General features: G+C 37.4%; 1 protein-coding gene across 4 annotated transcripts in view; it reads left to right on the top strand.

The window, feature by feature from the left end:
- The window catches only part of exoc2 (exocyst complex component 2), a 222,625-nt gene that overhangs the window by 53,489 nt on the left and 142,137 nt on the right, over positions 1-26,999 (top strand). For all 4 annotated transcript variants that reach the window (XM_052016796.1, XM_052016798.1, XM_052016799.1 and 1 more), the window contains exons 3-6: positions 1,054-1,230; positions 6,003-6,129; positions 17,402-17,515; positions 21,010-21,134. In XM_052016796.1, coding sequence (XP_051872756.1) covers positions 1,054-1,230; positions 6,003-6,129; positions 17,402-17,515; positions 21,010-21,134 — 543 coding nt within the window. The remainder of the gene's footprint in view (positions 1-1,053; positions 1,231-6,002; positions 6,130-17,401; positions 17,516-21,009; positions 21,135-26,999) is intronic.

The raw sequence follows: 26,999 nt of genomic DNA, 5'->3' as shown, positions 1-26,999 counted from the left end.
ATATTTTATTGTTATTACCACTAGCTTGAAAAATGCTTTAAAAGTGAATGGGAGAATTTGCGTAAAGTCGGATTTACGCAAGTCAGGTCATTCGTAACCCAGGGTGCATTTAGGCAATTTACTATTTGGCAACATTGCAACGTGAAGTTGTTGTTGCAAGGACTTTTGCAGTTTCCCAGAACTTTGTTCATCAGTATTTTGTATCAAAATGTCTGAATGCTTTTCAAAATATGATTCCTTCAGAAGTACAGTTTGTTTTGCCTTTACATATTATGTTACTAATTATGCTTATAGTTAAATGTATAATGACAAAGCTTTACATAGGTGGAGGAAACACTGAAGCACACAAACTTTGGAATACCAAGCTATCACCTTTTACCTGATAAATGTTGCAAAAGCTAAAGTGTTTTTATAATTTTTAGTTTGCTTTTACTTAATTAAGTTTTGTCTCCCATTTGTAACCAAATGAGGAAGCAAATTATTACTGCATTAATATTATTAAGTATTCTACCAGGCATTTTTTCCCCTTTCTCAATAAAGACGTACTTAACTTTTGTTCAGTGCTTTTCTATAGTGATATGATTGCATTTGGGGACTTAATGTATTATGATATAAACCCTTGGTCTGTTATTGTACAGGTAGTGTGCTATGGCTCTATTGTTCTGTTCCACCATTTTATAAATAATAAGTTGTAAAATAGGTGGTATCTTTTTGTGATGGTATGCATATGTATGCCTTTAGTTCCTGTATATTAACCATTTGTAAATAATTTCTGGTGTAAAGTCGCCACAGTCCTGAAAGTTAGATGTTATTACTTCTCAATAGTTCATTAACCTGCCTAATTTAAAAAAGAAACCTTGTGTGTGAGGGCAGGGAAATGTGTTCAGGTGATTTCAGACCAAATCTTAATTTTTCACAAATCATGAAGCTTTCTGAACCCCTGGGCTAACTTGCAACTCCTCGTAACTTTGCAATGTGTATGTAAATCTTAATTTCAGTGTTTTAATGATATTTTCAATTAAATGCTTCAAAATCTCCTTTTTTTTCCCAAAGGACTGTCAATTTGTGGACACAACTGTTTGCTGACTGCGGAGTGGATGTCTGCTAGTAAAATCGTCTGTCGAGTTGGGACAGCAAAAAATGATAAGGGTGACATCATCGTAACCACCAAATCAGGCGGCAGAGGAACTTCAACTGTTTCTTTTAGACTGATGAAGCAAGAGAAAATAGGTAAATTACTGAAGTTGATTCTATATTTGTATTTTTTTAAATGCCCCTTTTCCATGGATGATTTCTATCATTACTATAATACTTGGTATTTTTTTAACTTGCAGTTTGATAAGATGCTTAGTTTTGAATTTTCTCCAATTTTTACCTAAAGATCTGACCTTTCTACAAAGCCTAAGCTAGAAAGTAGCACCAAAAGATGTAATATTGAAATGGTTGTAAAGTTCAGGGAGGGCTTCTTCACTTGGAGTGAAAGATGTGAAAATCTGTTGTGCATGGTAGTCATGCATATTGATAGGGAAGGGATTCAGAGTGTAGAGAAAATATGGAAAGCTGCATGAGTGGAGGGTAGATTTTTGACGGACTAAATTGGATTTTTCTCTATAATCTTACGTACTTATCTCAAATGGGACAGGATGCAAAGGACAGGAACCTGTGCAGTTGTTACAAAGCCTTGGTCAGGTACAATCTAGTGCATTGTTATTTTGAGCATTGCAACATAGGAAAGTTGTTCAGTCCTTGGAGAGGTGCTAAGCAGATTCAGCAGTATGACACCATAGCTTAGGGTCAAATCAAGTGAACAGATCACATAAACTGAGCTTGTACTCACACGAATGTAAAAAAAAATGAGGAAGCATAAAATGTTAAAATGATGTTAGGATGGATATGGTGGAAGTTTTTTTCTTTCTCTCAAGGTCAATTAAGAACAAGTAGGAATGAATAAAATTTGAATTAAGCTACTCAGAACAAAATGAGGATGCATTTTCAGAAATGTGGAATTCTCACCCCAAGAGCTCAAGATGTTGGAGGAACGTGAAACTTTCAAGATAGAACTTGATTTCTGCCTTCAGCAAGAGCATCAACAGATGTAGATGTAAGGCAAGAAAATGTTGTTGAGATGTAGATCCACCGAGATCTATTTGACAAAGTTTGCCCAAGAGGCTGAGTAGCCAACTTCCATTCCTAACATTCCTCCATTCCTCAGCTGTATACGTCTTCTGTTTGTAAACAAAGATGCTGTCTGGTGTTGCCGGCTATTTCCCCATCTTTCTGTTCTCAGGAAATATCACATACTCTATGAGTGAAACAATTAAATGAAAAAGATGTAATTAATTTAAAAATAAAGCACCACAGATAAACTGGTGAGGTCTTGTTTCTGGAAATCTGGAATTTCAGATTTTCATCCACTGAGTATAGTTTTGCTTTGGTTTTTTGTCTGCACTCTGTTCAAAGCAACATCAAACCTTCTTTCTAATTTAGAGCTTGGCAAAGTAAATATATACAGTTTATGCCCCAATAAATCAATTTGGCCATTTCCTTGTAATATGTTTCTGCTGTAAATTCCTATGCATGTATACATATGTTATATACTGTTTTTTTTAAGTTTTATTAAATAATCTTGTTATATTCTGAGCTTGTACAGAAATGGCATTGTGTCCAAGGGTTAAACTGACTCATTGTAGATATGAAGCAGAATTATATACCAAATCAGCTTTTTCAGGTGTCATAAAACATACATTCAAATAGTGGCACATTAGTTATACCCCTACAAGGAAGGTATTGTTTATAAAATTTAATTTGTCCTGAAGATTGAGTAATAGAATTAAAATGATTTTAACGTTACAATATTTGTTGGAGTTTCCTCCAATGTCTTGGACCAGAGAAGTCTGGGATTTGACCTTTACGCCATGCTGAAAAAGCACATCAAGTGGGAACTGTGTTTAGTTTGCCTTCTATTTCTCTATGATTGAATGATCTGTTAATATTGTACTAACTCACAGGTTTAAAGCAACTACTTGGTAAGATGCTTAAAAAGTCATTGACACTTGTGAGGTCATGCTTCATCATACGAGACACTGACCTAAGGAAGGAATGAGTAACAGGAGAATGTAACTGCTCATTTTTAATTATTGGATGTATAGTTTCTGTCAAGAGTGCAGGGATTCATTTTATTGTTCTGTTTCATTTTAATGTAATTTATGACTCTAATGGCTTGGATTTTGCTGTCTACCCACAACCATTTAGTGATCTCTGTGACATGGAGATTGCAATCCTTTTCTTATGTTGCTGGCTGTCAGGTACCAGTTTGAAGGGTTCTGGTATCCCACATGAGTGAAGTCACTGGTTGAGCAATCATCATATCAAAGAATTCGCAGAATGAGGAAGTAAAAAGGGCTATTTTTATACTAACATAGTTACAAGGAACAAAATAAAGGTTGAAGTTTGCAAATTTAAGTTTAAAAACTTGGATATCATGCACTTCAAAAAATGAATGCATTGCATTTCAAAATAATCATCTCCGGGAATGACAATCCACATGTTTTTCTTTTTAGGGTAGGGAGGCTACCAAGCAGGAAATATGAGTTAGTGCACCTCATGCAAGAAAGATTACATTTTTAGCAATTTTTTGCAGTGAGAATGATTCTTAAATATCTGAATTCTCCGATCATTGATTTTAGAAAGTTATTTGGAGAGCTGCAAAACAGGGAGGAGCAAGACATCACTGACAACATCTTCCGGATTTCTGTGTGTAATTGTCTGCATAGAACACAAAAATTGATGTCAATTTCTTGGTTATAATGACAAAGAATTCTGATAAATTTACTATCATCAGCCATGTATATCTTAACTACTGTTCCCATTTTCTTGGAGAGGACCTGTTAATAATGGAAAATGCGCAAGACCCACTGGGAGTGAAAGGAGTGCAGGCATGGGGATCCTCTATTGTACATCAGTTAAAGTTGTCTGGACCTCCCATTCTCCTGGGCACAGAAACCTTCAGATTTTCCTTGCTTTGCATCCTCCAACACCCAGTGATAATCTGCTTTAATCCATTTTTCTTCGCCTGAAAACATTTTTTTTTGTAATTTGACCATTATTATCTCCTTTTGTCATAGACAATCAGTGTTTTTGTTACTTAATCATGGCTTTCTCATTACTAGAAATCTTCCTCTGTTCTTTCCTCCCCACCTTCCTCAGCATATGTTTTTTTTCCAATTCTGCATGTGCTCATGAGCTGTTAAATCATAGAATGAAATAACATAGGTAAAGGCTGTTCAGACCATTATGCCTGTTGTCTTTGGTAGAGCTTTCTATTAGCCTCCTAAGCAGCTCAGGAAGGATCTGTGAAAAGAGAAACGAGAATTAAGATTGCAGGTTGAAGACCTTTCATCAGTACTGGGAAAGTGAGAAAACGGTTTAGTTTCGATGCCAAGAGAATATCTTTGGTAGGGTGATCCCAGTGTGGAAGAGAGAGAAAACAAACAAAGGGACTTGTTAAAGCTGTCAACAGGTCAATGCAGCTGCTGAAACCTGAGACCTAAAATCTAATGCAGAGTGAAGACAAAAGTGACTGCAGATGCTAGGACCTGGAACAAAAAGCAGAATGCTGGAAGAACTGAATGGGTCAAGCAGCGTCTGTGGAGACAAAAGGTGAAAGTCGACAGAGTGCTGAAGATGCTCAGCAAATCAGGCAGTGCCTGTGTAGAGAGAGATAACTGAGTTAGTATTACAGATGGATAATCTTTCAGCAGATCTCAGTTCTGCTGCAAGTGGAAAAAACAAATTACCTGTAATTGTTGAATTTGATGTTGAATCCCAAAGGCGGCAACATGCATGGAAGATGATATGCTGTTCCTCAAGGCTGGAACAGTGTACAAGGCCACAGACGTTTAGATCAGAGTGGCATTGGAATGAAGAATTAAAGCAACTCTGTAATCCATTAACCAGATACTTCTGACAATATCAATCATCTGGGCAACCTTGGCCTTACTCTATCAGGGATATTCCCTATGTCTTATACCTTTCCCACCTTCTGTAACTTGAAACTAACTTGGTTTCTCACTTGTCTTTAACCTGAAATGATAACTCTGTTTCTTTTGACACATGCTGCCTGATCTATTGTGTGCTTTCAGCACTTTTGTTTTTATGTCAAATGTACAGCATCTGCAATTTTTTTTTATTTTTTAATCAGTCCACTACCCTGATTGCTCTCTTTAACACTAAACTTTCCTGCATTCAGACACTTGTCTGAATCTGCTTTGTAATTCGTGATCCTTTTCTAGTCTTAAATTTGTGTCATTTTCATTAACCTTCTGCCACTGGAAATGCTCAGTCCTTCCTTAATTAAAATCTTTCTTGATCTTGAACAGCTCTATCAATTCTCCTTTTGACATTTTTGTGTCTGAGGAGAACAATTCCAACTTCTATGGTCTCTACAAAGATCTGAAGTTCCTCATCCCTGATATCACTCTAGTAAGTCTCTCCTGCATCTTCTGAAAGATCTTCCTAAAGTATTGTGCCAAAAATATGAACATTATATTGCAGCTCCAGCATAAATCTCTTCTTGGTATTCTGTTAGATCATTGACCCAAGACATGTAGCTTTTTCCACAGGCGCTGCCTGATCCCGTGAGTGTTTCCAGCATTTTCTGTTTATACTTCAAAACTGCAAGAGGGTTGGAATGCATGCTGAGGGATTCCAGCCAATCCAATGACTGTCCTGCTGATGGATATAAATACTATTTTTGTCCTTCTGTTTGGTTAATTTTTTTAAAACTTTTTTTTTCTTTTTGTGGTGCCAAAGTATGACCTATTCAGAAACTCTGTTCAAACTAGGCGCCTTCAATTTATCCAGGCATTTGTAATATTTGGCTTAAAAATGCATAATCAACAATGGAGAACTTGCGTTGACCGTGACTGTTAGAAAGCATTTACTCATTTCTAGTTTTGTTTTAAATCCTGTACTTTTCTTATATGCTGTTTGTTTTTCCCCAGGTATCCTGGATCAGTCAGCTGTTTGGGTTGAAGAAATGAACTATTATGATATGCGGACTGATAGGAATAAAGGAATTTCACCCTTATCTCTCCGTCCAGCAAATCCTCTAGGGATAGATATAGACAAGTGGGTAATAAATTTCGCCATTAACAGATTTTTGATAAAAGTTACTTAATGAAAAGAACTTACTTTTTACAGCAAATGGACAAAGGGACATAGGAGGAATATTAGTTTTCCAAATTTTTACTTATTTTTTATTTATGCAATCTTGTTAAAGGCCAGGTTGTCTGAGCAAGTATAGAAAGCTTCTCAGTGGTTTCTTTCTGACTGAATATCAGCATCCCATCCTCCTGAATGGTTTTTGCAGTCAGAGTGAAGGAAACAAGAATATTGTGATGATATTCACTAGAAGAAAGAAGCAAATCTTTGTGTAAATATTAATACTAATACAACAGAAAATATACAATATTAATGACATTTATTTCAATTATGTTGCATTTTTTTTCTTTTTAATGAATGGTTTTTGCATTTTTTTTCTGGAATATCATTATTTTGCCAGTGTTTCTCGGCCTTCTTTCCCTTTTTCTTCTTTTCATGAACTAGTTCAATTTTCTTTGATCAATCATCATTTTGATTTCAAGCACTTGCTCTCATAACCACATTTTGTGGGAGACCAGGACATTTAAGGGGTCAGTGGGAAGGAGAAAGGAAGTGAAGGTGGCACGAAAGCATACGTGGTAGCAGTGGAGGGGGCTGGCTGAGAGAGGAAGGAATTGAGCATGGAGATATGGGTGCAGTGAAAGTGGAGAGGTGAAAGTATTACAGCAAAGGGCAACAGACAGAAGGAAAGGGTAAAAGGAAATAAAGGAGGGTGAAGAGCAATGTATGTGGGACAGAGAAGGAAGGAGAAGAAGCAGTAGAGCAAGAGGAAAAATGCGTTGCATTGAAAAATGGCAATGCCAGTTTTTCCTGTTTGTCCTTACTTTGGGCTATACGTCCAAAATGAAGTTGCTCAGTGGAGTGGATAAAGAGAGGCTTGTAGATGTGTTGGTTAAGAGTTAGCTGTACTATGAGGCTGGATGAGATTCTGACTTGTCAGTGGAAAAGTGCCATACAATTAAAAGGCAAATAATACTCCCAAGAAATATACTTGAAGTGACTTACTTAGCTTTTTTTGAAGATTGTTTTTCCCAGCCATGTTGCTTGTTTGACATCAATTCATAAATATCACAGAATTTCTTTCAGTTGTATGTTAGAAGTATCAGAACAATTTTATTTGGCTTCCAGCAGAAACTTGCTATTCTTTGCTGTTCTATTGGCCTATCAAATTGCTTGCTTGGGTCCATTTTTCAAACCTGAACTTTAAAGCTCCACATTTAACCCATCAGAAATGTTTTGCCCCATCTCAAAAATATTGTCACAATAGCATATTGCTACTGTAAAGCTTATTTACATATCTGCTATCTCCAGATTTAATTTGTTGCTCCAACATCTATTCCACAGAAATTCTAACTTTTCTAAATTCATGCTGCCTATATTCTGTCCTACACTAAATCCAGTTCATCTGTCACCTCAGTGATTTTACTCCTGACAGGACAAAATAAAGCAGAACAGAATGCCTTTATGTTGGGCTTTCAGAAACTTAATTGACTGCTGGTTTAGAGCCAGTTAAACTTGGCGTTCATTAGTTCCCTGCTGAACATCCCATTCCTACAATTGCAATTCCATAACAAAATTGTGAAGAATGATTAGTCCTGAAGGAGTTAAGAGAAGTGTACAATACCAACAAGAACTGTCTTTCCCCTACGGCATTTTAGGATTTTATCTAACAACCAATCCCTTTTCAGTGTAATAAAACTAACATTTTTACTGCGGTGAATTTTAACTTTTTTCTGGCACTTCTAAAACAGTATTTACAAATTTTGCAAAGATCTAGCACTTGCCAGTTGCCAATATATTTATGTTTTAGAATAATTATGACCATCTTTCTGGATCTTTCCTTCCTCTCCCTTTTTCCCTTAGCCCTATACTGTCATATAAATCTATCTAAACTCAAGTGTTATCTTTATGGAATTACAAATCATTTAAATGATGAAGCAGTGAAAGAATATCAGAAACTTGGGTTACTTAAGAGGTTGTTTACACACAGTAATCTGGTAAAAATGAAGGAAGTACTGCTTCAATAGGAACAAATATGCCCATCAATGTCATGACAAGCATTTTGGAATTCTTCCTCTTACTCACTAAGGGATTAAATTTTAATTTTCGTAAGTACGTAATATAGGTGCCCAAAAAAAGTTATGAATATAGATAACTTTGTGCTACTCTTTAAAAATAGACTAATGGTAGTACAGTACGTAGCAGCACCTTGCATTTTAATTGGCAAAATACATATATGTTGGTGTTGGAGCTTGCTTCCTGGGCTATTTCCTACACACATTATTTATCTGAATTGAAGAACAACAGTGAAATATAGAGACGCAATAAATTCTGCAGCTGCTGGAATCTGGAGCAATACATAAAAAGTGCTGGAGGAACTCAGCAGGTCAGGCAACATCTGTGGAGGGAAATAAACAGTCAACGTTTCAGGCTGAGACCCTACATCAGGACTGGAAAGAAAGAGGGCAGAAGCCAGAATAAGGAGGTGGGGGGAGTGGGAGGAGCACACACAGGAGGGGATAGGTGAGTTCAGCTGATAGGTGGGTGGGGGAGGGGAAGAAGATATAATAAGCTGAGAGGTGATAGGTAGAAGCTGCCAAGGGCTGAAGAAGAAGGAATCAAGTAGGAGAGGGCATTGGACCATGGAATAAAGGATGGAGGGGAGGAGCGGAGATGAGATGTGCAGATCATCAAAGCGGGGGTGGTAGCCATAGCAATAAGGGAAGACAAAGGGGTGGGGTTACCGGAAGTTAGAGAAATCAATGTTGAGGCTGCCAGGTTGGAGACTCCCAAGGCGGAATGTGAGGTGTTGTTCCTCCAACCTGCATCTGGCCTTAATGTGGCTGTAGAGGAGGCCATGGATAGACATGTCAGTATGGGAGTGGGATGTGGAATTAAGGTGGGTGGCCACCGGGAGGTCCTGGCTGTTGCGGCAGGCGGAGCGAAGGCGCTGGACGAAGCGGTCACTCAGGGAACATCAAAGCAGAATGCTTAAAAGAATATTTAAATTTTTACCTGAAAGCTGAGGAATATGCGTTCATGGGTAAAAGTATTTGTACTTTAAGAAGTCAGACCAAGTATTTAAATTATTTTTGATATTAAAATTACATATTAAACATAGATTTAAGGGTGATTATACACATTGCACCTTAATTTAATTTGCTCAGAAGAAAAATGTTAAGGCATTTTTAACAACATGTATTATTTATTTTTTCCAAAATAAGCATGCAATATGTTTTGCTTGGAAGCATTTTCTGTTAACTCTTCCAACGTATAAGATTGCTTTTCAAACCTGTTTACCAGTTTCTCTAAAACCCAGGGATGTTAACAATGGATTTTTTAAAATCTTAAAGCTGCAAATAACCATTTGAGGACAGTTTTTCAATTGGAGTGTACAAAAAAATTATGTTCTTATTAGATTTGCCTCCTTTGCCGATGTCTAACCCTTTTGAACCTCATGGTCATGTATTTGTACACTAAGAATGATCAAAACATCCTCAAATCAATAATTGTTCTTTTCTTCGGCATGTTTGTACATTATAAATTGCTATTACCCTCTGAAAAATTTCAGTTGTTACAACATAAGTATCATTACAGAAAAAATTTAATGGATTCATCTTGTGTTTCCATTGGGTCTGCAATCTCCTAAAATCTTCTGTGTTACAAAACTACATTCCATCACTGTAATCACATAAACAAGTAATTGCATCAAATAATGGACTGCTTGACCAATAAAAAAATACAGAAAAATAAACACTAGCACAAACCACCCACGATCACTCTACAGTAGTCTATACACGCAATCGTCAATCTTGCATGTATTTAAATGGGATGACTATCTTAAAAATAGTTTGCACTGTTTGTAGAATATATTCTGATGTATTTATAAGTACAGTATATACAGCTCAACCTCACCCCCCCCCCCAACCCCCACCCCACATGACAGTAGTGTAAAAAGTAAATGTTGAGGAAAGTCATTTGATTTATTTTCTTTTAGGAATTTCCTTAGGCTACAGAAAAAAGAAACCAAGGTAATGTTTCAGATTGGTGAATTTCCATCATTTCATCAATCTGAAACATCAGCTTTGTTTCTCTCATCAGAAATGCTGCCTGCCTGGTTGAGTATGTCCAACATTTTCTGTTTTTATTTCAAACATCTGCAATATTCTGTTTTTGTGAAGTTTCTGTGTCTTTTTGACCGAGGGCAATCACCCCAAACTTGAACCACAGTTTATAATGAATCATCAATTACATAAAAGGCCATATACATCCAGTGGTTAATTCATAATGATGCATCAATCCCACCACCTTTTATCTTCACACAAATTACTCGACCAAGAGCTTAGTCCTCACAATGGCATTTAAAATAATTCCTCCCACTCTAAGATGGCTTATATCCTTGCTAAACTTGTGTTTAACTGTTGTATTACCACACTGATTCATGGGTACTTAAGATAATTCTGCCTGTTTCCTTCTGAAAGCTGCAACTTTCTGCTGTGACTACTAATTCTTTGGTATGATGATGTGTGAAAATTCCTTTACCCTTAGATGAAATTATAGACTGTAGAACATAGAACACAACAGCACAGTACAGGCCCTTTGGCCCAAAATGTTGTGCTGACATCTTATCCTGCTCTAAGATCTATCTAACCTTTCACTCCCACATAGTTTCCCATTTCGCTATCATTCACATGTCTATCTAAGAGTCTCTTAACTGTCCCTAATGTATCTACCCCCATAACCTCTGCTAGCAGTGCGTTCCACACACCCACCACTCTGTGTAAAAAAAAAAACAACTCACCCCTGATATCCCCCTTATACCTTCCTCCAATCACCTTAAAATTATGTCCCCTCGTGTTAGCCATTGTCACCCTGGGGAAAAAGTAAACCCACCCTTCCACATCCTCATCCAAGTCATTTATAAAAATCACGAAGAGCAGGGGTCCCAGAACAGATCCCTGCAGAACTCCACTGGTCACCGACCTCCAGGCAGAATACACTCCATCTACCACCACCCTCTGTCTTCTATGGGCGAGCCAATTTTGAATCCACACAACCAATGAAATTCTTCAGTGATGTCACCTGTCCAGCCTCTTCATCAGTTGAGACACTTGTTCAGGGAAAGTTTAGAATGCAGATTTTAACCAAGCAATCTTCTGACGTTTGTTTGCTGATTTGATACTCAATTTAACAGTGTGGGCTGTGAGAAAGCTATCGTCATCTATCACAATTTGCCTCCACTGACAATATGGCATTTGCAAGATGGGAAAAATTTCCAGGAACTGGAGGACACTCTATGTAGCTGAACAATTCCGGAAGTGGAGGCTGCGGCCAAACCTAGCAAAGTTTTTTATTTCTACATTTTAGTTTCAGCCACCTACTAAGCACAACAAGCGACATTACCTTCTTTGAAGTGAAAATTTGCCGATGAGCCACCATACAAAACCCATTGACACATAGCTGAACTCAGCCATATGTGCAGTCATTGGAATATTAACCTCTTAGTGTATTGTACAGACATCATATGAACCATCAGTAACTAGCTATCCAACAGTACCACTGTGAATACATCCCCCCTCCCCCAACTTCCTTTGTAGTTTTGGCAAACACCTGATTCTACTACCTTTGTCAACTGTAACAGTGATGATGAATGAAGGATGGGAAATGATGTATGAAACAGGGAAGTAGGGACTTGCTCAAAGGAGAGTGCTCCCTGGCTTTCAGCAGCCTTGATGGACACAGGCAGGTCTAAATAAAATTTAGGTGATACATGGACATTGTGGGCTTTTAGATGCATGGGTGGCAAATTAAGCCCTCCTCTCGGTATGAATGTGGTAACCCAGATCAAACAGTGGATCAACACCACATCCTGCTATAGAGAGAAATCTAACAGAGCAACCATTGAGTTGATCTTCCTTTCCAAAAAGGCAATACAGTGGCTTTTGAATCTCAAACTCACATTATAAATGTCACTTCATGCATATGCAGAAGGATAAGAAGAATTGATGCATAGATGTTTACATTCTCACATGTTATTTTTCTCACAAGGACCCAATTACTTCATCTGGTTAAATAGATCAATTAAAAGAAAGAGAATAATTTTGGCTCTGTCAGGCATTCCTGTCTTTTCTGTTGGATTCTTCAGTCCTACTGCTTTTGAACTATATGGGGCATTTGAATTTCCCACCAGCCCTGATGCCCTTTTCCTAATCACAAATATTCAAGAATAAAGAATGTCAAAGTAATGCAGATACAATACTAACTTTATCGTAAAATATAAGAACTAGAACAATGCTGAACTTTGTGGCAGTTGACTCGCATTATGGATTGTTTTGCTGAATGTTTTTCCACAACTGTCAACGCAAGGGACTTTGCCAGATATTTTTTCATGAAACAAATTTATCTGTCATTGTATCAAAGTTCAACCAGGTAGTACATTGCCAGTGCTTGTCATTTATAAGTTAAACAAATTATGAATGTTTGCATAGCAATGGTCCACAAAGCTACTTTCCAGCCAAATGTGATCATATTCACTCATGGCCTTGCCAACCTCATTAAAACTTGTCAACTTTAAACTTCAAAGATCATGGTATAAACATGATTGAAGCTTACACATTTAAACTTTAGTGGCTCACAAACTTAGCATTGTTTTTATTAAACATTGGCTGAAGAAATTAGCTTACAGCTTGTATTTTCTTTGTTGCATTTTCATACAAGATTCATAGAGTTAGACAATATGGAAATGGGCCCTTTGGCCCAACTCGTCCATGCTGACCAAGGTGCCTATCTGCGCTAATTCCATTTGACTGTATTTGGCCCATATATCCCTCTAAACCTTTCCTATTTATGTACCCGTCCAAATGTCTTTTAAACATTAGTGAGAGATCCTTTGGCTTTCGAAGTTGAAGAGAATCTTGACGGACTGATTCCAAGCTTGAATACACCTTAATATTTCTGCCAAGCTTGCTCTGGTTAATTAGGTGCCTGAAATGTAATGTAGGTTGTTGCTGAATTGATCTTATTCCTTTACTTCCAGTGACTATGTTTTATTTCTCCATCAATAGCAATTTTTCCTTGTTGCAGGTTGAAATATGTAATAATTACTGATTTGTTTCAAGTTGTTATATCCTGGTAAAATTACTGCACCAAGTTATCCAAATCAATTTCACTTTCCAATTGTAACATTTTACAAAAAATACATTATGAAGGTTTTATGAATTTCTTGGAATTAAATGCCAACATTCTCTCCAAGGTCTTCTGTTGTGCAACTCAGTTGGAAATTGTTTACTTCTGTGGTACCAGATTCTAATTTTACTGTTCTATATTTGCCAGTGATTTTGTGCAAATATAAATGAAGTGTTTTATTCACCTCCCTCCCCCGAGTGCAGCCGCAGTGGAAGTGGTTCACAATTGCTTTTCCAAAGGAGGCTTAAAGTAACAGCGTAAATACAGTGCATTTATTTGGAATAAAATATACATTGTAAATCATAGTGTACTGATAAAGCACAATGTCCACTGGAAAATATTAAATAATCCAAGATTAATGAACATATAGTTTTATTTTGAGACTCATTCGTGTCTCCATTTACAAAAATGCAAAATGGTATTTTTTCTGCATTTATACTTAAGTTTATTGACCAATGTAGGTGTAAAAACATTAAGTGCTGTTTTAGCTTTAATGTACTTTGGAGATTATAGCAAGCTTGTATTTCAGGATTTAAGCAGATGCATTCCTGTATTGCTATGAGTAGAATTATATGTCATTATTTTGGATGTTTTCTGCACAGATCATTAACACAGATCAAACTTGTAAACCAGTATGTTTCAACTTAAGAGTAATATATCTGGACCTATCGAGCAAAATCTCCACCTATTATATGCAGCCATTGATGCAGCATTTTATCATCCTAGGTTTATTATTTTATCATGATGGTAAAACAATTTTGATATCATAGTGCCACCTATTGGTAGATAGTGTGCAGTACTTCAACATTTGTACTAAATGAGCAATGTTGATCTGAGATGAATTGCAATATGTTTGGATAACGAACAAAGTAACTTTTTAATTTAAAAACTGCAATTATTGTGTAGTGGATTCCAAGTCAAAAAGGGCAATTGGAAAAAATGCTCAATAAAATAAACCACATTTTTTTCTTCTGCCATTAGATTGGTGTTACTTTTAGAAAATTCTAAAATTTTGGTGGTTAATTAATTGCTGGAAAGAGTTTAACATTATGCATTCAAAAATGAGAAATTGTATTTCTTTGGCATATAGTCCATTGTGGAATGAAATGAGAGTGAACTTGCGATCATTTCTAACACGAGTTAAATTGACTTTTATGGGCCAGTACACATTAATAATACAGAGCACACTGTCTATCATTTTCTTTTAAATTCTGTATTTGGATAACTATCTCTCTTTTCAAGATTTTTTTCAACAAAGTATCCTGTTGTAGGTCACAAAATTGTTCATTTGTGTAATAGATGTGAATAGCCCAACCAATTACACATGGGTGTAATTGGGCAGCGCGGGCTCGTTGGGCCAGAAGGGCCTGTTACTGTGCTGTATAGATAAAAGTTTTATGAAATTTTTAAAAAAAATGTAGAGCTATGGATGTCATGAGTGAAATTATTTAAGTAGGCAGCTCTGCCAGTATTAGGTACAGATTTTGAATGGCTTAAGAACTCTCTCTGATCTACAGCTTCGAAAATCACCTGAATTGGAGGTGTTTCTGGAGTACAGTTTGCTTTAATATATTAAATAAATTGTCTTTTAGGTCAGGATCCTACTGGAGCTGTGAAGCAGCAGTGCTAACTGCTGTGCCAATGTGCCCTTGTTAGAAATAACAGTGAGGTAATCAGCACTCACTGTTGTTCATGACCAAAATATATTATGATCTCTGGCACCCACATAGCTATAGTTAAATTGATTATAAGAAGTTTGTAGTCTGACTTGCCTTGCTCTTCCATGAGCTGTGCTACAACATACCATGCTGAATTCACTTAGTTTACAGTGATTACCTACTAAATGCATAGAAATACCTACTAAATGCATAGAAACAGGTTGGTAAAAGTTGATCTTATAAAATATGTGTGAATTTTTAATAGCTGTGCAAGTCTTTCTTGCTACCAAAGATTTTTTATGGCATTTTCACAAGTAAGATGTTTAATTTTATCAAAATTTAATATTTTTGGAGTTCTTAACAACAGACATGCTTTTGAATTGAATTCAATATTCTGACTTGGACCTTCTGGTTTAGAGACTGTATGCTTCAGTAAGGGTTATTCAGTCTTATTGAGGGGACACAGTTCACAAATGTTCCTGCTGCCCTGTAGGTGGATAATCATCTAATTGCATTACTGGAATAAATGCATTGCAAGTGATTCTGAAGCACAAGAGTAAATGTCATTTTCACAAAATAGCCATTTTCGTGCAGCCTTACTTGAGAACTCTAATTATTGAAAACTAATTCCTTACATATAGAGTGGCAAGCAAAAGCACGGGCACCCCTGGTCAAAATTTCTGTTACTGTGAATAGTTAAGTGAGTAGAAGATGAACTGATCGCCAAAAGTCATAAAGTTAAAGATGAAACATTCTTTTCAACATTTTAAGCAAGATTAGTGTATTATTTTTGTTTTGTACAATTTTAGAGTGAAAAAAGGAAAGGAATACCATGCAAAAGTTTGGGCACCCCAAGAGATTTGAACTATCAGATAACTTTTACCAAGGTCTCAGACCTTCATTAGCTTGTTAGGACTATGGGTTGTTCACAGTCATCATTAGGAAAGGCCAGGTGATGCAAATTTCAAACTTTATAAATACCCTGACACCTCAAACCTTGTCCCAACAATCAGCAGCCATGGGGTCCTCTAAGCAGCTGCCTAGCACTCTGAAAATTAAAATAAATGATGCCCACAAAGCAGGAGAAGGCTATAAGAAGATAGCAAAGCGTTTTCAGGTAGCCGTTTCCTCAGTTCGTAATTAAGAAATGGCAGTTAACAGGAACAGTAGAGGTCAAGTTGAGGTCTGGAAGACCAAGAAAACTTTCCGAGAGGACTGCTTGTAGGATTGCTAGAAAGGCAAATCAAAACCCCATTTGACTGCAAAAGACCTTCAGGAAGATTTAGCAGACTGTGGCGTGGTGGTGCACTGTTCTACTGTGCAGCGACACCTGCACAAATATGACCTTCATGAAAGAGTCATCAGAAGAAAACCTTTCCTGCATCCTCACCACAACATTTCAGCATCAGAAGTTTGCAAAGGAACATCTAAACAAGCCTGATGCATTTTGGAAACAAGTCCTATGGACTGATGAAGTTAAAATAGAACTTCTTGGCTGCAATGAGCAAAGGTATGTTTGGAGAAAAAAGGGTGCAGAATTTCATGAAAAGAATACCTCTCCAACTGTTAAGCACATGGGTGGATCGATCATGCTTTGGGCTTGTGTTGCAGCCAGTGGCATGGGGAACATTTCACTGGCAGAGGGAAGAATGAATTCAATTAAGTACCAGCAAATTCTGGAAGCAAACATTACACCGTCTGTAACAAAAAAAGCTGAAGATGAAAAGAGGATAACGATCCTAAACACACCTCAAAATCCACAATGAGCTACCTCAAGAGGCACAATATGAAGGTTTTGCCATGGCCCTCACAGTCCCCCGACCTAAACATCATCGAAAATCTGTGGATAGACCTCAGAAGGGCAGTGCATGCAAGACGGCCCAAGAATCTCACAGAACTAGAAGCCTTTTGCAAGGAAGAATGGGCAAAAATCCCCCAAACAAGAATTGAAAGACTCTTAGCTGGCTACAGAAAGCATTTACAAGCTGTGATACTTGCCAAAGGGGGTGTTACTAAGTACTGACCATGCAGGGTGCCCAAACTTTTGCTTCGGGCCCTTTTCCTTTTTTGTTATTTTGAAACTGTAAAAGATGGTAATAAAAAAATTAATCTTGCTTAAATTATTAAAGAAATGTGTCATCTTTAACTTTATGCCTTTTGGAAATTAAGTCATCTTTTACTCACTTAGCTATTCACAGTAACATAAATTTTGACCAGGGGTGCCCAAACTTTTGCATGCCACTGTATCATGCATATTTTGTAGCTGAGAAGATATTAACCTATTAATTCAAATGGATTTTAAGAACACCCTGTTTTAGTGTTGCATTTGCTGTGCTGTGGATTTAACCAGTCAGCTAACAATTTGTGTAAACTTATCACTTGAATTTCTTTTGCAGAGGCAAAGTTCCTCAGAAGGACTTGGAAGGACTATTTCGGGGTATGAGTGGTGATTTTACAAGTGAAAACTTCTCTGCCACCTGGTATCTGATAGAAAATCACTCCGCTACAAGGTTAGCAAACTGCATCATTGCATTTCTTAACATTTGGTTTGCACTTGTCTGTTTTTAATGCTCATCTGTTCATTGTTCATTGAAAATATCAAAGTATTTTTAAAAGATTTTATTAATTTGACATTCTCACAGAATAAGGCTTTTATTCTCCTGAATCTTCCACTCATCACTCAGACAAAAATCTTGAAGATGGTCAAAACCAGCCATTTACACCATTCCCCTGAGGCTCCTGCTAATCTTCCAGGGTTACTGAGAACAGGAGACATAATGTGGACATTTTATGCCCTTGTTTTTAAACTGTATTTTCAGTGTGATTGATGGAGTACTAGGATAAGTTTTCTTACTAACCTGAAGATTTTCATTAAAATCTAAGTGAACTGAATTTACCGGATTGCTTTGCCCACTTGCATCTTCAAAGACTGCGGAAAGTTTTTCTTTCCCATACACTTTTAGCATCTAGGCACCACTGGCAAGGACAGCATTTATTGGCCATTCCTACTCGTCCTTGGAGAAAGTGATGGTGAGCCGCCACATTAAATTATTGCAGTTCTTCTTATGACCTCAGTCTGATAATATTGTTTCAAGATTTAGGTCGAGCAATACTGAAGGAACAATGATATATTTCCTAGTAATGATGGTGTGCATCTTGGAGGAAAATATGCTAGTAGTGGTGTTCCAATGCACCAGTTGGATTTATCCTGGTGGAAGAGGTCACAGGTTTGGGAAGCGTTGTCAGAGTAGCCTGAGTAACTGCAGTGCATTCTGTAGATGGTACACAAAGCAGTTATTATGTGCTGGTGTGCAGGGAAGAAATGTTTAGAGCAGGAGATGGGGTACCTATCAAGTGGGCTGTTTTGTCCTGGACAGTGCCAAGCTGCTTGAGAGTTGTTGGAGGTGCACTTATCCAAGCAAGTGAAGAGAATTCCAACACATTTCTGACTGTATAAAGTAGTATTTCTTCAAAATTGTACTGACTGGTTCCAATGGCACTTGTGATCCTAAGAAAATTAATTAACTATCTCATTGCAATGCTGCCAAACACTTTTTCTCCCTGTCGATGTATTATTGAGCGTGTGGTTGCTTGGTTCCTGCTCCTTTTTTAACCATTAAAGTAACATTTCTTGATCTTAAAACCATGAGTATTTATGGACCTTTGGGAAAATAATTATTTTTTATATATTTTTTCTTATTAAGTCCTTAGCATAACCTGTTGCCTTTTGCTGTCTGTTACAAAAGTTGAAAAATGCTTTTTATAAATTCTTTTTGTTATAAAGATTCCTTTGCTGGTCCTTGAAGGATTAATTAACCTATTTTGATGACTGAAATATGCCAGGATATAAACAAATGAACCTGTTTGTGAAATACAAAATCCATGCTCTGGCACCATGGAGGATTACTTAATAATTGAAAAACAAAATGTATTTTTAATTTTTGTTATTTTCTTTTAAATCCCTGATTGTAACCTGTAATTACTTACCAGAATTTAAGTAATTTCTCTCTCACTTCCCTTTGTGTTACTTCGTGGGTAAGTAACACAGATTGTTAATTTCCTCCTAGTCCTTTTTTTAACACTATTTTGGCATTGCAAGGATAAATACAACAGTGATGATGTCCATCTTACTTTTCCCTTGCCTGGTAGGAAGATCCAAGAGAATTGATTAGTGTATTCATTGCAGATCAATGAAAGAAGGAGCAGATCACAGTAGTGGTTCAGATTTGTGATGCTTTCTAATGTAAGTCAATAAACTGATCTGCAGATTACCAAATCCCATGTTGGTTCCTTGACCTCCAGTAATTTTGAGCCTTTCCTCATCATTTCCATGTGCATAGTTTCAGATTAAAATGCAGTATTAGTTAATGCCTGGCTTGGACACTGCATTCTGTGGGTGATCTCTGGAAACGACTTATTACAACATACTTAAATGGAATTTCTCTGTGATTTAATGACAATAGGAGGAATAGTTGTGGCTTCCAAAGAATTATTCCTTGCCAAGAAATGAAATTAGTGCTGCCATTGTCCATTTCTTTACTTATTACTTGATGGTATTTGAGAAGAAAAATTACATAATTGCCAGATTATTGCCATTATCTTGAGTTGTTTAATGCTTTTCAAAGTCTAAAAATCTTTTGAATTCTATGCAGTACATTATTTTGTCTTACCCACAGAAACATCTGTTGCCTAAAACACCAACATTCCCTGCAGAAACTGTCCTGAAGAAGCAAATGTTCAGGTTCTTGAGTACTTGGAACTATGGTTTCTCTGCAATGGGAAAGAAAAGTCAAATGCAATGATGTAGATTACCAGACCTTTATGTTAAACTCACGTGCAACAGAGAATTATATCTGCATGCAAGGAAAATGATCAGAAGAATGTTCACAGTATATTTCATTTTAAAAAAATCTGTATTATGCTTAACCCAGGTAACAGGGAAATAAGAACTTTCAGATTTCTCCTGTTTTGGTTAACTTTTGTCTGTTTTCTTGCCTAAAGGAAATTGATTTCTGTTTAAAATTTCTTTCCTGCCTGAGACTTGTGACAACTGTAAACATAAAGTTCAGTAGTCTAAATTTATAACACAGGTAAAAGGAAGTGGAAGTCCAATCTTAGCTAAGGCCACCTATAAAACAACAAAATATGTGACAAGCAGCTGATGGGCACTATAACCTTGCTATAGAATCACTAAATGTGTGAGCTTAAAGCAGCACAATTTTTCACTAAACTCTTAAAGAATGAGAGGATAGTGGTGATAAGAATGAATTTGATTCAGTTATTAAAAGCAGTAATGCAACAGAGTACAATTGCATAATTTGTTCAGGAAAGAATAGACAATATCTGAGAACAAATACCACACACTATCAGTGAATGTGCTGCTGACTTCAATTATTAAGATGATATTTTGAAGCTAATTCCAGGAATATTTGGATATCTTTCATCCAGGATCTTTTGACTGGAGCATTTTTTTTTCCTTTTCAAACTGAAAAATGGAATTCACACTGTGTTTGTTCACCTGAAATGCTTCTCGTATCTTAAGTAGATACTTCCCAAACCAGGATGCATAGCTTCTAGGAGAACAGGATTAGAAGGTGAATAAGAACACCATCATCTCTAACTTCCCTTCTTGAACCACACATAATCCAGGATTGGGCAAATTGTTCCTTCATTGTTGATAGACCAGAATCCTGATACCCCCTGCAGTGATATGGGAGCATCCTTCACCACACAGAGGGCAATGATTCAAAAAGGCAGCTTGCCACTAAATTTTTAAGGACAACCTTAGCAGCAAAGGTAATATATTGAATGTTTTGTTTTGAAACATTCCCTTTTTGAATTTATTTTTAAAAAAGACTTAATTCAATTTGTTTTGCTTTAAATACGTTTTCTTTTGTTGAGGTTGTTGGAAGGCTAAAACAATTTATCACGTTACCATTTGTAGTCTGCTGATTTCCTTTCCTTTGCATTAATATGCTACTTTCTCTTCTCTTTTACATTCTAGCTTTGATCAGCTAAAAGTTGCTGCAAATTTTTTAAGGAAACAGGCAAACAAGAAGAACGAGGGAAGTTTAGCCTATGTGAAAGGAGGCCTCAGTACATTCTTTGAGGCTCAGGATGCTCTTTCAGGTAATTGTTTTGGTATGACCTCTTCTCAAATTCGTTTATTTTTCTAGGATACAGTACAAGAATAATTTTTTTCTAACTGTAGAAGGCAGAGATGGAAAAAAAAAAGCAAGCAATTCATTTTACTTTCCTCAACATTGACATATTCCTTTTGCTTTAAAAATAAAGTTAAATTAAAAATCACTTGAGGAACCAGAGGAAATAGTCTTTCTCCATATACGCTTTCAAAACTTTTCTTTGTCTAAACAACCTCCATTATATCTCCTCTTAGCTTTCTCTACTCCAGTGGTAAGAGTTTCAAGCTTCATGCTTTTGTCAAATCTAATGTTTCCCTTTTCTGGTTTATCTACTGGTGCACTATTTGGCTTTGATGTTCTATAACATGGCTACTAGAATTTCATGCAGTATTCTCACTCTGGCCTTTATCGTAATTCATGAACTGAAGATGTTATCATTGGCAAAGTCAGCATTTATTGGCCAGCCTCAAATGCTGACAACCGAGTGGCTTGCCCTTCTAGGACGTGGCAAACTCTGAACTAAAGGGAGCACATTCCAGCAGAAATCTGGGCTGGAGCCCTGATGATTGTCTAGTGTCAGTTTTGAAACCCTTTCAGCACTTCGGCAGCCAAGCTGGTCCAAAATGTATTTATTCCTACCTTTCTGCTTCTGCCATGACAATGACACCAAGAGGTTGGCCCTATTGCTTGGGCAACACAAGACTTCAATGTATCTCTATCCAGTCTTGCAACTTGGAGAAGAACTCCATCTTTGCTTCTTAATGTTGAAGCAGCATTGGAAGTAGCAGTTACCAGTTATAAGTCCTTGCTCAATCGACCTAGAAAGTAGGTGCCAAGGATTACTTCTGACAATGAAAGAGAGCCTTGGGTCTCACAGGTCTGCTGAATCCCTTCAGCCGATGTGGTACTGCTGCTCTACAGTCCAGTAGCTTCACTGACTGTGTGAAGCACAGTGATACCAGACAAATAAACTACAACTACTGCACCAGGCAAAATAAAAATAAGAAAGAAGAAATCAGTCCTCAGGCTTGGTACTTGGAATGCTCCAAGCATAACAACTGGCCTCTCTGAAGATCTTCAGATCATTGGTGCCGGCAAGACAGGCAGAAGTAACAGCAAGTTGAAATGACTTCATGTCTACGTAGCTCATCTCTAAGAAATACAACTCAGATCAGCTGGATTTATTAGAAAGAAAGACTACACCTTCTTCTGATAGGGATGAACCCAGATGAAATCAGGGAACATGGACTGGGATTTGGATTCAAAAGCATTCTGCTGGAATGATTGAAATGGGTGGGAAAGAATCCTGGCATTTTGCCTATGAACATTGGAGGGGCCTGTTAATTTGGTGAATGAACATGTGCCGATACTTAATTCCTTCATCTGAGACAAAAGGTAAGGTTTACTATAAACTTGAAGCATTTACAGTCATTTTCTAGCAGGTGAAGACCTCCGCTTATTTGGAAACTATAATGCGAGAACAGATGCTGATTACTAATCAGAATCAGATTTATTGTCACTTATATGTCATGTTGTTTTTGCGGCAGCAGTATAGTGCAAAGATATAGAATTACTATAAAATTACATAAATAAATAGTTCATAGAAAATAAATAACGAGGCAGTATTTCATGGACCGTTCAGAAATCTGAAGGCAGAGGGGAAGAAGCTGTTCCTGAATCGTTGAATGTGAGTCTCCAGGCTCCTGTACCTCCTCCCCAATGGTAGTAATGAGAAGAGGATATGTCCCAGATGGTGAGGGTCCTTAGTGATGGATACCACCTTCTTGAGGCACCGCCTCTTGAAGATATCGTCGATGGTGGTGAGGGCTTTGCCTGTGATGGAGCTGGCTGAGTCAATAACCCTCTGCAGCCTCTTGCAATCCCGTACATTGGAGCCTCATTATCAGTCTGTGATGTAACCAGTCAGAATGCTCTCCACCGTACATCTTTAGAAATTTGTAGGAGTCTTTGGTGACCTACCGAATCTCCTCAAACTCCTGATGAAGTAGAGCCACTGGTGTGCCACCTGTGTGATTGCATCAATGTGTTGGGCCCAGGATAGATCCTCCGAGATGTTGATACCCAGGAACTTGAATCTGCTCACCCTCTCCACTGCTGACCCCTCAATGAGCACTGGTATGTGTTCTCCTGACTTCCCCTTCCTGAAGTCCACAATCAATACCTTGGTCTTGCTGACATTGAGTGTGAGGTGGTTGTTGCAACACTGCTCAACCAGCTGATCTATTTCACTCCAGTATGCCTACTCGTCGCCATCAAAGATTTTACCAACAACAGTGGTGTCATCAGCAAATTTATAGATGGTGTTTGAGCTATGTTTAGCCACACAGTCATGAGTGTTAGAGAGTTTAGAACAGTGGGCGAAGTACGCATCCTTGAGGCGTGCCTGTGTTGATTGTCTGCGAGAAGGAGATGTTATTACCGATCCGCACTGACTCTGGTCTCCCGGTAAGGAAGTCAAGGATTTGGTTGCAGAAGGAGGTACAGAAGCCCAGGTTTTGAAGCTTGGTGATTAGTACTGAAGGGATAATGGTGGTGAATGTGGAACTGTAATCGATAAACAGTAGACTGACATAAATTTTGTGCTACTGGTGCACCTGCCTAGGTCACCAAGACATTGGGAAAATAAATGAAAATGGACACACATTCCTTGTTCTTTGCCTTTGCCATGACCTGTTCATCACCTCCTTGTTCTTCTAGGCCATGCCTCATCATAATATCATGGAGACATCTCAGTTAAGGCCACTGACATCAACATATCTTGTGAACTCCAAGGCATTTTGGCCTCAAAGGTGACGTTCTCACCTGGAGCTATCAAAGTGTGGACTGTAAAACAAGTACTCCTTGCATTAGACTCCAGCTTAAGAAGGTCTGCTACTCCAAACAGAAAGGAATATTTCATATCTATATGAATAAATAATCGGATCAGAAAATAAAGAGCTGCACGTCAACATATTAGAACCCTTCTCCACACCTCCCCCACCCCCCCCCCACCACTCTCCTGCCAGCATGAGAGCTCTGCAGAAATGAGAATACTTAAGGGATGCTATCCAAGGCACAGCTCTGTCAGCTTCTTGCATTCTTGCAAATGAGTGCAAGGCAAGACAAATGATTGGTTTAATATTTACCTAAGCAACGTGATCTTAGTCATTTATGCAAAGTGCATTGCCTATAACAACTCCAAGTTAGCCCAAACCAGAGGACACTGCTAACACTAAAAGTAGCTAGAAACGCAGTGAAGCAAACAGCAAGACATTGTGTCAATGATAGTTGGGTCACAGGAGCGATTACAATACCACTGTGGCATCTCCTTCCTTAGCATCACTGGTAAACTATTCGCAAATGTGGAACTCAATAGGCTTGACTTCCTGGCAGAGACCATTTATCCCAAGTTCAAGTGCATTTTCCAAGAAAAGCAATTGGCCAATCATGTGATCTTTACTTTGAGCTGCAGGAGCAATGAGGAGAACAGAGAAGGAAAATCAAAAATCTGCAGATGTGAAATAAAAGCAGGAAATGTTACGAACACTCAGCAGGTCAGGCAGCATTTGTGGAAAGAGAAACCGTGTTAGCATTTTTGGTCAAAAACTTCCGTCAGAACAAAGAAAGCTGTAAATTGCTTCACTGAAACTTTAATCTTGTATGCAAATAGGGTTTATTCAAATTGATGGATAAGATTGAATATCTTCCAAGGCTCCTCAGTGTGATCAAATCCTTCCATGTCCACACGAATGGTACTGTTAAATCAGACACCTCAATCTGAGAATTTTTCAACATTCGTTCTACGCAGTGGAGTCAAGCAGGTTCAAGTCTTTACTTCAGCCCTGTTTGGGATCTTATATGCCCTCCATTCTTTCTAATAATCGCCTTAGAAGCTTCAATATACTGTAATAAATTGTCTTTGCATGTACTCCTTTTTCGTTTCTCTGACTGCCCAAAGGCTGGTAAGTAGAAATGAAGAAGGTAGTTCTCCATTACTGAATTTACAGTCTACTCTCAAGTGGTAGGGATGTTAAATGAAATGGAAATTTACTCCACAAAACTGTGAAGTGAACAGAGTTGAATACTGAAGTGCTGAAGGAGTTTCTTAATATTGTTGCAGTTGATTAGGTTCAATGCTGATCATAATTGCAAATGTTTTTTTTGCAAGACTGCTGGTAATAATGTTTGCATAAATATTGTTTTGAAAATAAGGACACTTGCCCAAAAAGAACAGCTGATGCCAGTCCCAAGGGTCTCTGTAACTTACTAAGCTTATTGTACATGTTCTACCTCAATTTAAAAATATGGTTCATTTGTGCCTTTAAGATTTACAATATGCAGTTGAACTTTTAAATTCATTTACAAGGAGTGATTTTGATCCTGAATGGAACCAAACCTGCGTATGTTTAAAATAATTATTTCTGGCTAGTAAGTTTTACAAACATATGAAAAAGTGTACAAATCTTAATATATATGCAACTCCAGTCACTGCTATTTAAGTTTCTATTTATATCATCTTATAGCGAGTATGTGCTATTTCAGGGCATCAGATGCTTATCATCCTAGGAGTATCAAATTAAACATTCTCAAAAAGACCACAAGATCTTTGACTCATTTTAGACCACTTTGAAGAAATAAAGAGTAGCCTTGCATCAAATGAAATATATGAATGAAGTAATAGAGCTTTGTGGGTTTTACCCAGGTTTTGATTAAAATAAAAAGCTGCAGTGTTTGTGCTTTTATGCTTTGCTAGAATCTAAATGACAATCAGTATTCAACAAGAGGTCATCATACTAGGTGATCCTTTTCGCTCCAAAACAATTGACTCTAGAGTTTCCAATAGAATTATCAGAGTTTTCGTCTTGAAAGCAAATCGGCTTAGATGGCACCAACACCATCTCTGTCATCTCGATCTCTTCAATAGCCATGTTATCACACATTTGCTCTGCTCTCTCCACCTCCCTCCATTCCCTGCAACTTAAAACACACTTGTATTTATTACTTTTACCAATTCAGATGAAAGGTCATCAACCTGAAAAGTTAACTCTGTTTCTGTCTCAACAGATGCTACTTAACCTGAGTATTTCCAGCATTTCTGTTTTCATTTCATTCTGGGGAAACTTTGGCCAGAAATACTCTAAAAGCTATGCATGCGTTGGCTAGATTGTACTTGTTTTATTTTTTACTTTTATTCTTTATTCAGAATGAATGTGTATTACAACCCAGAGTGCATAGTTTGAGCAAGTTATAGGTTATAAGTTTAACTGTCCAAATAAGCTATTAACTTTCCAAGTCTTAGTCTCTTGACCCATTCTACAGCAGATGATCCCGCTTCGTTCATGACCGTGCTATAAGTTAAAGGTAAACATTTTTAGCTGCTTCAGCTTTCTGTGGGATCCATTTTGGAAATGGGACAATTTTGCCAGGAATTCCATACTTTTTCCTCATTAAGAGTCAATACTGTTCTAAACCTGTAAAGTTTGAGAGTGTGTCACCCTCAGGTTTACCCATTGCATGACACAGAAACATAAGACTGTTGGATGCCTTACAGCTGTTGACTTAGCCAAAATAAACAGGCTGTCAGGATAAATGGCAGCAGAGATCATGCTTTTCCCAGCCTGGTCAGCTGTAGTATTTCCAGCAAAGACTGATGTTGCAGACCACAAGATTCCTTCTGCATGGCTTCAGACCGCCTTCGCCTGAAGAAATATAGAGCAGACTTACACCTAATGGAATTTAATTTGAATTTAGTAATAAAGCTTTTCTTTGTGTTTAACATCTGAATGAACTTGACATAAAAACACAAGCTCTCCAACTTTCATACATTTACCAAAAATGATCTATAGATTTG

Source organism: Pristis pectinata, chromosome 5 (assembly GCF_009764475.1).
Source record: "Pristis pectinata isolate sPriPec2 chromosome 5, sPriPec2.1.pri, whole genome shotgun sequence".
Classification (NCBI taxonomy): domain Eukaryota; kingdom Metazoa; phylum Chordata; class Chondrichthyes; order Rhinopristiformes; family Pristidae; genus Pristis; species Pristis pectinata.
This window is presented reverse-complemented; position numbering and strand designations above follow the sequence as displayed.